Below are 18,307 nucleotides of genomic sequence, written 5' to 3' on the forward strand. Positions count from 1 at the left end.
GTGTGTGTGTGTGTGTGTGTGTGTTTGTGTGTGTGTGTGTGTGTGTGTGTGTGTGATGGGTAGGTTTAGGGGCAGTGTAAGGGGATAGTAAATACGGTTTGTACAGTATAAAAACCATTACGCCTATGGAATGTCCCCATATGTCACAAAAACAAACGTGTGTGTGTTTGTGTGTGTGTGTGTGTGTGTGTGTGTGTGTGTGTGTGTGTGTGTGTGTGTGTGTGTGTGTGTGTGTGTGTGTGTGTGTGTGTGTGTGTGTGTGTGTGTGTGTGTGTGTGTGTGTGTGTGTGTGTGTGTGTGTGTGTGTGTGTGATGGGTAGGTTTAGGGGCAGTGTAAGGGGATAGTAAATACGGTTTGTACAGTATAAAAACCATTACGCCTATGGAATGTCCCCATATGTCACAAAAACAAACGTGTGTGTGTTTGTGTGTGTGTGTGTGTGTGTGTGTGTGTGTGTGTGTGTGTGTGTGTGTGTGTGTGTGTGTGTGTGTGTGTGTGTGTGTGTGTGTGTGTGTGTGTGTGTGTGTGTGTGTGTGTGTGTGTGTGTGTGTGTGTGCGGTGAGGCAGGAGGGTCAAATCTCATTCAGATTCAGTCTGAGACGCGGCTCCATCTTCATCAGCATTCTGAGTGTCTTCCGAGAGAGAAAATACATTCTCCTGTTGGCTTTATTGATGTTGCATTTGCAGCAGTCTCAGGAGTGCTTTTGCTGGAAGTGCTGAGAAAATACACACACACACACATACACACACACACACACACACACACACACACACACTGATGCAGTCATATCTGAGTGCTGTTTCTTATATTGATTATTTTTCTAACAGCGATACACACTCAAGGACGCTTCAGACAGATGACAGCATCTCTCTCTCTCTTTCTCTCGATCTATCTCTTACACACGCACACACACACACACACACACACACACACACACACACACACACACACACACACACACACACACACACACACACACACACACTGTGTTTCATATTTTTGGAAGCCCTTTCTGCCATATCATGCTCTGGTAATTCATAATTATGGCATACTGAGTGGCTGGAAATTGTGACTTACAATGTTGAAATTATGAAATACCATAATTTTCATAATTTCATACTTTTTAAATCATGCGTTTTACTATAACCTCATATATCAAATATGAGGTTATAGTAAAACGCATGATTTAAAAAGTTTAAATTATAATATAAAAAGCCTTAATTATGAGATAAAATGTCATAATTATGACACGTCAATTTTTACTTTTTGTGTCATAATTATGATTTTTTTTTAAATTATGTAATACTGATATGATATTAAAGTCAAACATATGACTTAAAAAGTTTAAATTACTTTGACTTTTATGTCAAAATGTTGGCTTTTTGTTGTAATTAGGCCTTAGTATGTTATAATTTCAACTTTTTATCTCATAATTATGATAGTATATTGTAATGTATTTTTTTTTCATAATTATGACTTAGTATGTCATAGTTTCTAAATGTAGTATTAGCGTTACGTGGTATGTCATAATTTACATTTTTATCTCATCATTATGACTTACCAGAGCAAGGCTTCCTTACTTACTTACATTCATAAATATTTCATGTTTAATTCAAGCATATTTTCATATTAGTGGCCTGTTATGTTTTTAAGGTTCATCAGTAAATGAGTATGGTTCATTGGAGCACTCTGATGTCTTTGCGTGTGTAGCGTGATCGGACTTGCTCTGAATTTCCTCGTTTATTGTGGCAGATTAGTGATGCTTTGAAAAGCATTCATGTTTGCACATGCAGATATGCTTTCTGGTCAGCAGTTTTAGATTTAAGATTAAATATATATCATACCAGTATATACCTAGTACCGAACGGATGCACAGAATCACTAAAGAACGCTAAAGTGTTTAATGTAATTTAAGTTGAAATGACTTGATTGTATTATGTTGAATTATGACATTAAAGTTAATATTATGACAATACTAAACCATAATTATCAGATGAAAATGCAAAATGAGGACATTAATTCTTAATTATGACAAAATGTAAAAGTTGTGACATACTAAAACATAATTATGAGATAAAAATGAAAAATTATGACATTAAAAAGTTATAATTATGTCAAGATGTATAAATTGTGGCATACTAAATCATAATTATGAGGCGAGAATGCAAAATGGTGACATTAAAATTAATAATTATGACAAAATCTAAAAGTTGTGACATACAAAATCATAATTAAGAGGTAAAAATGCAAAATTATGACATTAACATTCATAATTATGACAAAATGTAAAAATTGTGGCATAGTAATTGAGATAGAAATGGAAAATTATGATATTAAAAGTCTTATTTATGACAAAATGTATAAATTGTGACATAGTAAATCATAGTTATGAGGTGAAAATGCAAAATTATGACATTAAAATTCATAATTATGACAAAATGTAAAAATTGTGGCATACTAAATGAGATAAAAATGAAAAATTATGACATTAAAAGTCTTATTTATGACAAAATGTATAAATTGTGACATACTAAATCATAATTATGAGAAACCAATCAACAATTATGACATTAAAAGTCATAATTATGAAAAAAAAGTATAAATTGTGGCATACTAAATCATAATTATAAGGTGAGGATGCAAAATGATGACATCAAAATTAATAATTATGACAAAATCTAAAAGTTGTGACATACAAAATCGTAATTATGAGATGAAAATGCAAAATTATGACATTAAAATTCATAATTATGAAAAAAATGTATAAATTGTGACATACTAAATCATAATTATGAGGAGAGAATGCAAAATTATGACATTAAAATTCATAATTATGATAAAATATAAAAATTGTGGCATACTAAATGAGATGAAAATGCTAAATTATGGAAAAAGTGGAAATTGTGAAATACTAAATTGATAAATGAGATTAAAAAGTCAAAATGATGACAAAAAGTTGCAAGTATGATTTACTAAATGTAATTTATGATCTATTATTTCTGATAAATTATGATGGACCGGGCTCTCAAGTGTGTCTTGTGTTGTGTTTTGCAGGAGTGTGTGTGTGTGTACCTGTTGGAGGCGGAGTCTCGGCTGCGGTGTGAAGATCCGCCCCATGATCTGCCAATGGAGGGGCAGCTCAGGTAAGGGGCGGGGCTTATGCTAATCACCTGCGGCGGATGCCGTCATCCAGCGGTTTTTATTTTACATTCATCTCACTATATTTGGTGTTAAACTACATTTGGCATTTAATGAATTACAGAAAAACTACGTATAGTTTATATTTTAAATTTATTTTACAATTTCAAAGTTTTACTAGTTTAAAATGTCTAGTTAGTTTTTATAAATTTTAAGTTTTATTTATTAGTTGATTTAATTTGTGAAATAAAATCTGTTTTGAGTAAAAAAACAATTTTTATGGTTTTAGTTTTAGTTAACGATAATAAAACGTACTTTTGTAGAACAAACAATCCCACAGTCATGAAAAGTCATGATTATGTTAAAATTATGACATACTTAACTATAATAAATTATAATTATGATAAAAAAATTACGTTATAACCTTAAAAGTTGGAATTATGACAAACTAATATGTCAAATAGTAGTTTATCAGTAGTCGATCAGTAATAAATGACACGCGTCAATCACGTCTGACCTCTGACCTCTCGTGTGTTTCTATCATTAAAGTGTTCAGGATTAATCAATGCGCGTATCATTAACGCCGACGGACTTTTCTCTTTCGTCTGACCTCACTATGACTCTTTTTCATTATGCTAATGCTTCTGATGTCAAGCTGTCAATCAAACCTACAGCCCCCCCCCCCCCCCCTCCCAGAGTGAGATCCGCCCACTTCTCCCCCTCTCTAATTAATTGGCCTCTTGCAGTGATTGACAGTTATATTCCAGGTTGCCGAGGGAAACCAGATCCAAGTGTCAGCCATTTTGAGCATTACATCATAGAGATATATATATAGAGCTGTACCTTATTAGACCCAAACGGCCACACTATGACATTTGGTGCAGTTCCGTGACAGCTCTATTGAGAATGAAAATGAAGTTATTTTTGCTGTTGAGTTCGGAGCTGCCATCTCGCTGACATCACACACACACACACACACACACACACACACACACACATACACACACACACACACTCACACACACACGCATGTTTGTTTTTGTGAAATATGGGGACTCTCCATAGGCGTAATGGTTTTATACTGTACAAACCGTATTTTCTATCCCCTTACACTGTAATGTCCTCATATTTCACCCTCTCCTGTAATACCTGTGTCATACCCATGGCACATTTGTGTCCTGATATTTCACAAAAACAAACACACACACACACACACACACACACACACACACACACACACACACACACACACACACACACACACACACACACACACACACACACACACACACACACACACACTCTTCTGCAGATAAACAGCTGTTGTTGAGCGGTCTCCGAGGGTAAATTGAGTTGTTATCTCAGAGACGAGAGAGAAAGATAGTGTGTGTGTGTGTGTGTGTGTGTGTGTGTGTGTGTGTGTGTGTGTGTGTGTGTGTGTGTGTGTGTGTGTGTGTGTGTGTGTGTGTGTGTGTGTGTGTGTGTGTGTGTGTGTGTGTGTGTGTGTGTGTGTGTGTGTGTGTGTGTGTGTGTGTGTGTGTGTGTGTGAGATGGCTCGATCCCCTCCTGCAGTGAGGGATTATCCCGTGATCTCTCGCTGACTATTGTTTGATGGGAAAAGTGTTTCTAAAGCTCCAGGTCTTCACACAGAGACTGTCATCTTCATCTAAAGTTTGTTTCTGACACAAATAAAACATGAATAATTGTATCTAAGCCATATTAAAGGCTATTGTTCACTTTGTTCATCACAAACAATCAGACTGATCAATCGTCAAAATAACGCGATAATCGTATTTATAAGTGATTCTAAAATATTTGTAAGTATTATATTACTAATTATATTACTAGATTATGAAACACTCTGGATTGTGTGCGATTTTGAGTACAGTGTTAAAAAAGAAGCTTTTTACAAATTGTAAGTAAAGATTATTAGAGAGCACTTTAAAATAAAATAACATTTCAAAGTTGTTGATTAAGCAAAGATTATTGGAGTATGTTTTTCAAGAAAATACAATTTCAGTCTTTCTACTCCCAAATTCCAATGTGTTACTTGAGTTTCTTTCTAATTATTTGTAAAAGAAAAAAAGGTTAAATTGTTGTAAAGAAAATTCTACACCAATTTCTTTAGAGTGCATTTTTTTTTAAAAATACTTCTTCACATTTTCATTGTATTACTTGAGTTTATAATTATTTGTTATTGTCTTATAAGTCTTATTGTTTATAAGAAAATTCTACTCACATTTTTTGTGTTTTAAAAAAAATACTATTTCAGTTTTTGTTGAATTTGGCGTTATTTGAATTTCTTTGCAATTTTTTTGCAATTTCTGAGTGAAAGTTGTTTAAAAAAAATTCTAAGCCATTTTTTTCAGTGCATTTTTCAAAACATACTATTTCAGTCTTTAATTTAGCAAATTATTCAAATGAAACTCGAGTGACAGTGGAATCTGGGAGTAGAAAGACTGAAATAGTATTTTCTTTAAAAAATGGTGTGGAATAAACAAAATCAGTCTTTCTACTTCAACAGTCCATCGTCGCTTGAGTTGTATTGTAATTATTTGCGAAATTTTGCAATGTCTGAGTGAAAATTGTTGCAAAGGAAATTTTACAACAATTTTTTTAAGAAATACTATTTCACTCTTTCTACGTAAAAATCTCTTCAGTTTCATTTTTAATTATTTGCAAAAAAAATTCATTTCTAAAGAAAATTCTACACGCATTTCCCCCCCAATCCAAAAAATACTATTTAAGTCTTTCTTCTTCACATTTTCATTGTATCACTTGAGTTTATAATTATTTGCAAAATTTTGAAATTTCGGAAGTAAATTCTACTCACATTTTTTATGTTTTTCAAAAAATTATTTCAGTTTTTGTTGAATTTGGCGTTATTTGAATTTCTTTGCAATTTTTTTTGCAATTTCTGAGTGAAAGTTTTTAAAAAAAAAATCTAAATCAATTTTTTTCAGTGCATTTTTCAAAACATACTATTTCAGTCTTTAATTTAGCAAATTATTCAAATGAAACTCAAGTGACAATGGAATTTTGAAGTAGAAAGACTGAAATGGTATTTTATTTTAAAATGTACACTGAAAAAACTGTGTAGACTTTAGCAAACATTTAGCAAATAATTACAATACAACTCTAGTGAAAATCTAATTTTCAAGTAGAATGACTGGAATAGTAATTCTTTAAAAAAATGGTGTAGAATAAAAAAAAATTCAATCTTTCTACTTCAAAAGTCCATCGTCGCTTGAGTTGTATTGTAGTTATTTGCAAAATTTTGCAATGTCTGATTGAAAATAGTTGCAAAGGAAATTTTACAAATTTTTTTTTAAGAAATACTATTTCACTCTTTCTACGTAAAAATCTCTTGAGTTTCATTTTTAATTATTTGCAAAATTTTGCCATTTCTGAAGACAATTCTACACGCATTTCCCCCGCAAATCCAAAAAATACTATTTCAGTCTTTCTACGTCAAAATTTAATTGTGTCACTTACATTTCTTTCTAATTATTTGCGAAATGTGGCAATTTCCGAGTCAAAATGATTTCAGATTCAATTCTACTCCAATTTTTTTTAAATTTAGTTTTATTTTCAACATGTGCTTCTATCAAGCGTTGAACCGACCTGCATAGCTGTCAACACTCCCGTTTTTTACGGGTTTCTCACGTATTTTAGCTCTTTTCCCGTTGTTTTCCCGTTTTAGTATTTTCCCGTATTTTACCTCACACACACACACACACACACACACACACACACACACACACACACACACACACACACACACACACACACACACACACACACACAGAGAATTGCGCGTGACAATCACGTTTCCATCTCACACATAAACGCATATCCGTCATCTCCAGAGCCGCTCTGAGAGTCACTTCATGTGCATTTTACCGTTTAATTTGAGAAAAACTATCGTCATATCATAAACACACAGAAACTAAAAGGTATTCACAGCAACCCGTCCAAATAAAAGTTCGTTTTACTTGAGAAATATATCACTGTTGTACAGTAGAGTTAAAGACATCTCAGTGAAATAATAATACTAACAATAATGTAATAATTATAAACTATCGAAACCTAGTTTTCTAAGTATTATATCATTACATGTTTTAATTTTAACATTATAAAGCTCAGTTTCAAGTTTCATTAAGCAAAAATTAATATTATGTCTTCATTTGATTACCAGAAAATACACAACACAGAATTTGTGGGACATATTTTCATAGAAATTATATTTAAAAAAATAATAATAATATGGTTGTTTTTATGAATTCAATTAATTAAGTAGCTATAACTCTTTACTGGTAAATATTACAGTAAACAAACTCCACAGAAAAAATGGCAGACCAAGGCAAATCATGCCTAATGTCAATAATAAATTACTTACAGTTTCTTTACAGTTATTAAGTACCGAAAAATGGTATCGTTGGGTACCGATTAAAATGTGAACGGTTTACAAAATTACAAAAATGTACTTTGTTCATGAAGAACTTTAAACATATCCATTGGTCTGTCATTCTATAATATATATTGTGTAGCTGGTATGATTAGTGCTTTTTTTTTTTTTTTTAGTTTGTGGGTAAGAATCGTGTAAAAAAAAATCCCTTATTTTGGGATGGATTCGGGGAACTCTCTCTTATTTTGAGTGTTGAATGTTGACAGCTATGGACCTGCTAATTCCAACAGAACAATAATCCGCAGATTAATTTCTCCTCTGAAGAAGGAGGTTTTATAAATCAGCCGAGACTTGGATGTGAGTCATTCAGAAATTCAATCTATAGATTCCAAACCGCCTGAAATAGCGACCTGTAGTCAGTTACCGTGGTAACACAGTGAAAATGGCATGAATATGTGCACTTTATCACAGATGATCCGTCACGCTTCAATTGAGCAGAGAGCGATGAACACGTGTGGAATGGCTTTATTCAGTGTGTGTTTGTGTGTTAATACCCCGCAGAAGGAGTTTAAAAGTGTAGCAATGAAACTCTATCATTAATTCACACTCTTATTCAGACCTCACACACAGGCATTGAAATGCATCTGCTGTTGTGTGATGATAATGCGATTGAAACGACACCTTTGATTGCGGTTATTGAGTGTGCAGTAACATTCACAGAGGAAAAACACATTTAACCCTCGCTGATCAGAGCGACAGGTCAGTGTGTGTGTGTGTGTGTTATCAGCGAAGCACAGAATAATAGAGACGTGAGCATTTGAATGCCATTAGATGTGTGTGGAGTGCAGGTGTGCAGCGTAAAGCCGTTTATCAGAAACACAATGCTTTCATCAGCCATTAGCATGAGAAAAAAGAGAGAGAGAAAAAGCGGAGACATGAAAGAGAACAGACTGACGAATCTAACGAGACTCTAGATATTAAAGAAGTAATTCACTCAAAAATCAACATTTACTCAAAGTCATACCATTGTAAAGTTCAATTTCTTTCTTATATAGTCTCTAAGCGTGAATCAGTGAACCTTAGCCGCCCATGATCCTGTCGCCGGTTCACCTCTGTCCATCACATGGGCCATGTGTTCCCCAGGAAAGGGCCAGCCTTCGCTCCCATAGTGCATCCTGGGGCCATGTGTTCCCCAGGAAAGGGCCAGCCTTCGCTCCCATAATGCATCCTGGGGCCATGTGTTCCCCAGGTGAGGGCCAGCCTTCGCTCCCATAGTGCATCCTGGGGCCATGTGTTCCCCAGGAAAGGGCCAGCCTTCGCTCCCATAATGCATCCTGGGGCCATGTGTTCCCCAGGTGAGGGCCAGCCTTCGCTCCCATAGTGCATCCTGGGGCCATGTGTTCCCCAGGTAAGGGCCAGCCTTCGCTCCCATAATGCATCCTGGGGCCATGTGTTCCCCAGGTGAGGGCCAGCCTTCGCTCCCATAGTGCATCCTGGGGCCATGTGTTCCCCAGGTAAGGGCCAGCCTTCGCTCCCATAGTGCATCCTGGGGCCATGTGTTCCCCAGGTAAGGGCCAGCCTTCGCTCCCATAGTGCATCCTGGGGCCATGTGTTCCTCAGGTAAGGGCCAGCCTTCACTCCCATAGTGCATCCTGGGGCCATGTGTTCCTCAGGTGAGGGCCAGCCTTCACTCCCATAGTGCATCCTGGGGCCATGTGTTCCTCAGGTAAGGGCCAGCCTTCGCTCCCATAGTGCATCCTGGGGCCATGTGTTCCCCAGGTAAGGGCCAGCCTTCGCTCCCATAGTGCATCCTGGGGCCATGTGTTCCTCAGGTGAGGGCCAGCCTTCGCTCCCATAGTGCATCCTGGGGCCATGTGTTCCTCAGGTAAGGGCCAGCCTTCGCTCCCATAGTGCATCCTGGGGCCATGTGTTCCTCAGGTAAGGGCCAGCCTTCGCTCCCATAGTGCATCCTGGGGCCATGTGTTCCTCAGGTAAGGGCCAGCCTTCGCTCCCATAGTGCATCCTGGGGCCATGTGTTCCCCAGGTAAGGGCCAGCCTTCGCTCCCATAGTGCATCCTGGGGCCATGTGTTCCCCAGGTAAGGGCCAGCCTTCACTCCCATAGTGCATCCTGGGGCCATGTGTTCCCCAGGTAAGGGCCAGCCTTCGCTCCCATAGTGCATCCTGGGGCCATGTGTTCCCCAGGTAAGGGCCAGCCTTCGCTCCCATAGTGCATCCTGGGGCCATGTGTTCCCCAGGTGAGGGCCAGCCTTCGCTCCCATAGTGCATCCTGGGGCCATGTGTTCCCCAGGTAAGGGCCAGCCTTCACTCCCATAGTGCATTCTGGGGCCATGTGTTCCCCAGGTGAGGGCCAGCCTTCGCTCCCATAGTGCATCCTGGGGCCATGTGTTCCCCAGGTAAGGGCCAGCCTTCACTCCCATAGTGCATCCTGGGGCCATGTGTTCCCCAGGTGAGGGCCAGCCTTCGCTCCCATAGTGCATCCTGGGGCCATGTGTTCCCCAGGTAAGGGCCAGCCTTCACTCCCATAGTGCATCCTGGGGCCATGTGTTCCTCAGGTGAGGGCCAGCCTTCGCTCCCATAGTGCATCCTGGGGCCATGTGTTCCTCAGGTAAGGGCCAGCCTTCGCTCCCATAGTGCATCCTGGGGCCATGTGTTCCTCAGGTAAGGGCCAGCCTTCGCTCCCATAGTGCATCCTGGGGCCATGTGTTCCTCAGGTAAGGGCCAGCCTTCGCTCCCATAGTGCATCCTGGGGCCATGTGTTCCTCAGGTAAGGGCCAGCCTTCGCTCCCATAGTGCATCCTGGGGCCATGTGTTCCTCAGGTAAGGGCCAGCCTTCGCTCCCATAGTGCATCCTGGGGCCATGTGTTCCCCAGGTAAGGGCCAGCCTTCGCTCCCATAGTGCATCCTGGGGCCATGTGTTCCTCAGGTGAGGGCCAGCCTTCACTCCCATAGTGCATCCTGGGGCCATGTGTTCCCCAGGTAAGGGCCAGCCTTCGCTCCCATAGTGCATCCTGGGGCCATGTGTTCCCCAGGTAAGGGCCAGCCTTCGCTCCCATAGTGCATCCTGGGGCCATGTGTTCCCCAGGTAAGGGCCAGCCTTCACTCCCATAGTGCATCCTGGGGCCATGTGTTCCCCAGGTGAGGGCCAGCCTTCGCTCCCATAGTGGTCCCAGAGGTCATAGATCCTCTGCTTAATATCATTAATTCATCTTTGACATTAGGATATGTACCGAAAACTTTTAAGTTGGCTATAATTAAACCACTTATTAAAAAAACACAACTTGATCCTAAAGAATTAGTCAATTACAGGCCAATCTCGAATCTACCGTTTCTATCAAAAATACTAGAAAAGGCCGTGTCTTCACAATTATGTTCTTTTTTAGAAAGATATGGTATATGTGAGGATTTCCAGTCAGGATTTAGACCGTATCATAGTACTGAGACTGCTCTCATTAGAGTTACAAATGATTTACTCTTATCATCTGATCGTGGTTGTATCTCTCTATTAGTGTTACTCGATCTTAGCGCTGCATTCGATACTATCGATCACAATATTCTTCTGAATAGACTCGAAAATTATGTTGGCGTTAGTGGAACTGCTTTGGCATGGTTTAAATCGTACTTATCTGACCGTTATCAGTTTGTAGCAGTAAATGAAGAGATGTCACACCGATCACAAGTTCAGTATGGAGTACCGCAAGGCTCAGTGTTAGGACCGTTGCTTTTCACCCTGTATATGCTACCACTGGGAGATATCATTAGGAAACATGGCGTTAGTTTTCATTGTTATGCTGACGATACTCAGCTCTATATTTCCTCACGCCCGGATGAAACCTACCAATTCACAAGATTAACAGAATGCATAGCTGATATAAAAAATTGGATGAATAGTAATTTTCTGCAACTTAATTCAGATAAAACTGAATTTTTAATTATTGGACAGAAAAGCTCCACAAGTAGTAACCGAGAATACTGTCTAACACTTGATGAGTGCTCTGTCAAGCCCTCGTCGTCAGTGAGGAACCTGGGTGTGCTCTTTGATACCAATCTTTCATTTGAAAGCCACGTTTCTAGCATCTGTAAAACCGCATTCTATCATCTTAAAAATATATCTAAATTACGGCACATGCTTTCAATGCAAAATGCTGAACAGTTAGTACATGCGTTCATGAGCTCAAGGCTAGATTATTGTAATGCTCTACTGGGTGGTTGCCCTGCTCGCTTAATAAACAAACTCCAGCTGGTCCAAAACCAGTAAAAAGCACTATATAAGTGTGTGTGTGTGTGTGTGTGTGTGTGTGTGTTCATGAGCTCAAGGCTAGATTATTGTAATGCTCTACTGGGTGGTTGCCCTGCTCGCTTAATAAACAAACTCCAGCTAGTCCAAAATGCAGCAGCTAGAGTTCTTACTAGAACCAGGAAGTATGATCATATTAGTCCAGTTCTGTCAACACTGCACTGGCTCCCTATTAAACATCGCATACATTTTAAAATCTTGCTTATTACTTACAAAGCACTAAATAGTTTAGCTCCCCGGTACTTAAGCGAGCTCTTAACGCATTATACCCCATCACGTCGATTGCGGTCTCTAAACTCTGGCCAGTTGATAATACCTAGAATATCTAAATCAACTGCAGGCGGTCGATCATTTTCCTATTTAGCTCCTAAATTGTGGAATAGTCTTCCTAGCATTGTTCGGGAAGCAGACACACTCTGTCAGTTTAAATCTAGACTAAAAACGCATCTCTTTACTATGGCATACACATAGAACATTTTTAACTTTCATTATTCAGATCAATTGACTGATTGTTAGGCTGCATTAACTAGGTCAGCCGGAACCGGGAACACTTCCCATAACACCTGATGTACTCGTTACATCATAAAAAGAGTGGCATCTACGCTAATGTTAGTCTCTCTGTTTATCCCGAGGTTTATCCCGGATCTGGGCCCTGTCCGGATCGGATGGTGGACCTGCCTGGACATGACCAACGCATCCTGGAGTGTCTGCTGAGCCGTGTCAAATGGTGTCTCCTCTGAATTTGCCTCACTGGCACGACATGCTCAAACCCGTCTTCGGCGCAATAATTCCGATCTTTCATGTATTCATACTCTTGTGTAATTGACGCCCCATCCTAAATAAATCTGTCTCTTCCGTGATACCCTGAAAATTTTGAATAATCCGATCTAATATGATTTCCGACCTGTAAGGTTGCCAGAGTAATAATCTTACACGGTGTGTTAATAGGCCAGAGGAGAACTGGCACCCCGACTGAGTCTGGTTTCTCCCAAGGTTTATTTTTCTCCATCACGCCCTGATGGAGTTTTGGTTCCTTGCCACTGTCGCCTTTGGCTTGGCTTGCTCAGTTGGGGACACTAAAAATATGATTAAAGTTATTCAACTTATTATACAAATAAAATCTATGAATTAGGTCTTATTTAATTCTATAAACTATAATACTGATCTGCCAACATTGTCGCTATATGATAAATTAAAATAAGCTGATAACATCACTGTTTACTCCAGAACGACTGTACAGCCAAATCTAATTTTGTCGCAATATTATCCTGTTTGACACTGTGAAGCTGCTCTGACACAATCGTGATTGTAAAAGCGCTATATAAATAAAGTTGATTGATTGATTGATTGATAGTGCATCCTGGGGCCATGTGTTCCCCAGGTGAGGGCCAGCCTTCGCTCCCATAGTGCATCCTGGGGCCATGTGTTCCCCAGGTGAGGGCCAGCCTTCGCTCCCATAGTGCATCCTGGGGCCATGTGTTCCCCAGGTAAGGGCCAGCCTTCACTCCCATAGTGCATCCTGGGGCCATGTGTTCCTCAGGTAAGGGCCAGCCTTCGCTCCCATAGTGCATCCTGGGGCCATGTGTTCCTCAGGTGAGGGCCAGCCTTCGCTCCCATAGTGCATCCTGGGGCCATGTGTTCCCCAGGTGAGGGCCAGCCTTCGCTCCCATAGTGCATCCTGGGGCCATGTGTTCCCCATGTAAGGGCCAGCCTTCACTCCCATAGTGCATCCTGGGGCCATGTGTTCCCCATATAAGGGCCAGCCTTCGCTCCCATAGGGCATCCTGGGGCCATGTGTTCCTCAGGTGAGGGCCAGCCTTCGCTCCCATAGGGCATCCTGGGGCCATGTGTTCCTCAGGTGAGGGCCAGCCTTCGCTCCCATAGTGCATCCTGGGGCCATGTGTTCCCCAGGTAAGGGCCAGCCTTCGCTCCCATAGTGCATCCTGGGGCCATGTGTTCCCCAGGTAAGGGCCAGCCTTCGCTCCCATAGTGCATCCTGGGGCCATGTGTTCCCCATGTAAGGGCCAGCCTTCGCTCCCATAGTGCATCCTGGGGCCATGTGTTCCCCAGGTAAGGGCCAGCCTTCACTCCCATAGTGCATCCTGGGGCCATGTGTTCCCCAGGTAAGGGCCAGCCTTCGCTCCCATAGTGCATCCTGGGGCCATGTGTTCCCCAGGTAAGGGCCAGCCTTCGCTCCCATAGTGCATCCTGGGGCCATGTGTTCCTCAGGTAAGGGCCAGCCTTCGCTCCCATAGTGCATCCTGGGGCCATGTGTTCCTTAGGTAAGGGCCAGCCTTCGCTCCCATAGTGCATCCTGGGGCCATGTGTTCCCCAGGTAAGGGCCAGCCTTCGCTCCCATAGTGCATCCTGGGGCCATGTGTTCCTCAGGTGAGGGCCAGCCTTCGCTCCCATAGTGCATCCTGGGGCCATGTGTTCCCCAGGTAAGGGCCAGCCTTCGCTCCCATAGTGCATCCTGGGGCCATGTGTTCCCCAGGTAAGGGCCAGCCTTCGCTCCCATAGTGCATCCTGGGGCCATGTGTTCCCCAGGTAAGGGCCAGCCTTCGCTCCCATAGTGCATCCTGGGGCCATGTGTTCCCCAGGTAAGGGCCAGCCTTCACTCCCATAGTGCATCCTGGGGCCATGTGTTCCCCAGGTGAGGGCCAGCCTTCGCTCCCATAGTGCATCCTGGGGCCATGTGTTCCCCAGGTAAGGGCCAGCCTTCACTCCCATAGTGCATCCTGGGGCCATGTGTTCCCCAGGTGAGGGCCAGCCTTCGCTCCCATAGTGCATCCTGGGGCCATGTGTTCCCCAGGTAAGGGCCAGCCTTCACTCCCATAGTGCATCCTGGGGCCATGTGTTCCCCAGGTAAGGGCCAGCCATCGCTCCCATAGTGCATCCTGGGGCCATGTGTTCCCCAGGTGAGGGCCAGCCTTCACTCCCATAGTGCATCCTGGGGCCATGTGTTCCCCAGGTAAGGGCCAGCCTTCGCTCCCATAGTGCATCCTGGGGCCATGTGTTCCTCAGGTGAGGGCCAGCCTTCACTCCCATAGTGCATCCTGGGGCCATGTGTTCCTTAGGTGAGGGCCAGCCTTCGCTCCCATAGTGCATCCTGGGGCCATGTGTTCCCCAGGTAAGGGCCAGCCTTCGCTCCCATAGTGCATCCTGGGGCCATGTGTTCCTCAGGTGAGGGCCAGCCTTCACTCCCATAGTGCATCCTGGGGCCATGTGTTCCTCAGGTAAGGGCCAGCCTTCGCTCCCATAGTGCATCCTAGTGTGTGTGATGGGTGGGTTTAGTGTGTGTGTGTGATGTGTAGGTTTAGTGTGTGTGTGATGGGTAGGTTAAGTGTGTGTGTGATGGGTAGGTTTAGGGGTAGGGTTAGTGTAATGGGAGAGAATATACAGTTTGTACAGCATAAAAACGTACATCTCTGGAGAGCCCCCAGAAAGATGCGCACCACACGTATGTGAGTGTGGTCGGAGTGGAACGTGGGGGTGGGTGTGTGTGTGTTTGTGTGTGTGTGGTTGTCTAATGACACATCAATGTTGTCATGGGAACTGACATGGAACAGGATTTTTTTTGTTGTGTGGGTGAGAGAATCTCTGTCTTTCTCTCACCCCCCCCCCCTCTCGCGCTCTCTCTCCTGAAGAATGTTCCGGAAATCTGGATAACTGTACGGCAGGAGGACAGACATGATGACAGATTGTTAAACACACACTGGTCTGTCCAGTATGAAACTCTATTCGATACAGAAGGAGAAACGATCAGTCTTTGGCATCTAGGGCGTGTGTGTGTGTGTGTGTGTGTGTGTGTGTGTGTGTGTGTGTGTGTGTGTGTGTGTGTGTGTGTGTGTGTGTGTGTGTGTGTGTGTGTGTGTGTGTGTGTGTGTGTGTGTGTGTGTGTGTGTGTGTGTGTGTGTGTGTGTGTGTGTGTGTGTGTGTGTTCAACCTTTTAGGAATCCCGTCCTTCTGCCTCCGTGTTAAAAGGGTCTGTCCCGTTTGATGTGGTCAGGCTGAAATCGAAGGGCTTTGATTGTAAGATTAGATGTCACACACCTTTATGAGACTTCAAACAGAGAGAGAGAGAGAGAGAGAGAGAGAGAGAGAGAGAGAGAGAGAGAGAGAGAGAGAGAGAGAGAGAGAGAGAGAGAGAATGAGTGTAAAATCCTCTTTAAAAGGATCCAGCAGCGGTCAGCCTGTAATCAGACTTCTGGACCTTTAGCTTCTCAACACAAACTTCAGGTTGAGGGCAGATACGGGACACACACACAGACACACACTCAGACACACGCACACACGCACACACACACAGACAGGGTGCAAATTGGTTTTCTTCAGCTGAATAGCTCTGGCTGTAAAGCAGCAGTGCATGATGGGATAGCCGTCAGCGTGGAGCTGTGCTTGCTTTCTTTGTAAAGCCCTTTAAAGAGGAACAGATCAAACTTTCCCTCTTTTACTGATTCTTTCTTTAATTCCCAGCAGAGGCCGTGTGTGTGTGTGTGTGTGTGTGTGTGTGTGTGTGTGTGTGTGTGTGTGTGTGTGTGTGTGTGTGTGTGTGTGTGTGTGTGTGTGTGTACACCGGCGCACTGCGACAACACCGGAGCGTTTACAGTAAACGAGCTCATTTCTCCAACATCAGCGCGTTTTCAATTCTTCTCAGAAAGTCTCTTGACTTCTTTTGCAGCAGAATAAATTATAACCAAAATGCATTTTTAAAAATAGGTATCAGTTGAAATGTATTATTTTAAATACACGTTATTAACAAAAGATGAACAAATGTGTTGTGTATTGTTGCTGCTCTAAGTAATATGCTGTAGGCTTCAGTTTATTTTCACTTTAGTTCATGTTTATGATAATAAATATCAATATCTGTGTTTTATTTCATAATATAACAATATCAGGCTTATGGAGTTCAACAGGAGTTTGTGGTGTTGCTCGTCAAGACAGCGTATTTTGAACGAGAAATGTACGGTCAAGTTGAGAACATTGACAGAAATCCTCCAAAAACAGCACGGATCAATACACCAGAGGAGCGCACCGAGGGAAGACTGAGCGCTAGTTTGAGGAACTGTAATTAAACGTTTATTTATTCTGATGAGTTTCTGGCTGCTCCGGGTCTTTCCCTGCATTACACACACTCCAGAGATGAAATGTGTGTGTGTTTATGTTAATGTTTATGTTCAGCTCGAGAGATTAAATGTGTGTGTGTGTGTGTGTGTGTTTCAGAGACGCGGTTAACCAGCAGAAGAGACTCCAGTGTGCCGGCCTGCCTTCATCAGAACTACACCACACACACCGGAGCGCTCTGAGCACACCGCAGCCACCGGATAAACGAGGTGTGTGTGTGTGTGTGTGCCATATGAGGACCCAAATGTGTATAATGCCATGGGTATGACACAGGTATTACAGGAGAGGGTGAAATATGAGGACATTACCCATGGCCCCACTTTACAAAAGGCTTATAAATCACACAGGAGGAGTTTTTATGAGAAAGTAAAAATGCAGAATGTGTGTGTGTGTGTGTGTGTGTGTGTGTGTGTGTGTGTGTGTGTGTGTGTGTGTGTGTGTGTGTGTGTGTGTGTGTGTGTGTGTGTGTGTGTGTGAGTGAGAACAAGTGACCCTGATTACACACAGGGGTGTTTTAAAGGGAAGAGGCAATATTATAATTAAATAAGTTTTAAAAAGTGAGACATTTTCCTCCACACTGCTGAACTTTTAGCCCACTTTCATCAGATTTTAGTTTCTCTCTCTCTCTCTCTCTCTCTCTCTCTCTCTCTCTCTCTCTCTCTCTCTCTCTCTCTCTCTCTCTCTCTCTCTCTCTCTCTCTCTCTCTCTCTCTCTCTCTCTCTCCTGGTTCCCATGGTGACTATCGCTAAGTACGTATGTAGTACTATTTTTACCAGGGTAACAATACAGGCTTTCAGAATCTTATACCGCAAACATAAAGAAAGTGTGTTTGTGTGTGTGTGTGTGTGTGTGTGTGTGTGTGTGTGTGTGTGTGTGTGTGTGTGTGTGTGTGTGTGTGTGTGTGATTTTCTCACAATGCGCAAATCTACACAGCATGTGAACCACAAAACTGGATAAAGATATTATGCTTTGATGTTGAGTTTTCTGGCTCTCCTGCTTGAATGTTGATTATTCCTCATGTTCTCTATTGTTGCGGCTCCTCTCGTCACAGTCTGTCAGTAACGCTCTCGCTCTATGAAGCCCCTCCTCCTGAAAAGCACACTGGGCTCTGATTGGTCAGCTGGAGTTGTGTGTTATAGTTTGGGAAATGTCCCGCCCCTTACAATAACCAGCAGATTCAACACACGACTAACTGACTCAATCAGGCCCCACATCATTATGCTGCTGCCCATTCATTATTATAATGAGGAATGTTGTGGCGTTTTAGTTTCCCGGAAGAAAACTCAAGATGGAGGCGTTTCAGGAGCTCAGGAACACTG

The 18,307-nt window shown here is 42.2% G+C and overlaps 1 protein-coding gene across 7 annotated transcripts in view; it reads left to right on the forward strand.

The window, feature by feature from the left end:
* The window catches only part of LOC137084928 (cGMP-dependent 3',5'-cyclic phosphodiesterase), a 165,176-nt gene that overhangs the window by 104,300 nt on the left and 42,569 nt on the right, over positions 1 to 18,307 (forward strand). For all 7 annotated transcript variants that reach the window (XM_067451491.1, XM_067451495.1, XM_067451493.1 and 4 more), the window contains 2 exons: positions 3,057 to 3,145; positions 17,088 to 17,197. In XM_067451491.1, the coding sequence (XP_067307592.1) occupies positions 3,057 to 3,145; positions 17,088 to 17,197 (199 nt within the window). The remainder of the gene's footprint in view (positions 1 to 3,056; positions 3,146 to 17,087; positions 17,198 to 18,307) is intronic.

The sequence above is a fragment of the Pseudorasbora parva genome, chromosome 8 (assembly GCF_024679245.1).
Source record: "Pseudorasbora parva isolate DD20220531a chromosome 8, ASM2467924v1, whole genome shotgun sequence".
Classification (NCBI taxonomy): Eukaryota; Metazoa; Chordata; class Actinopteri; order Cypriniformes; family Gobionidae; genus Pseudorasbora; species Pseudorasbora parva.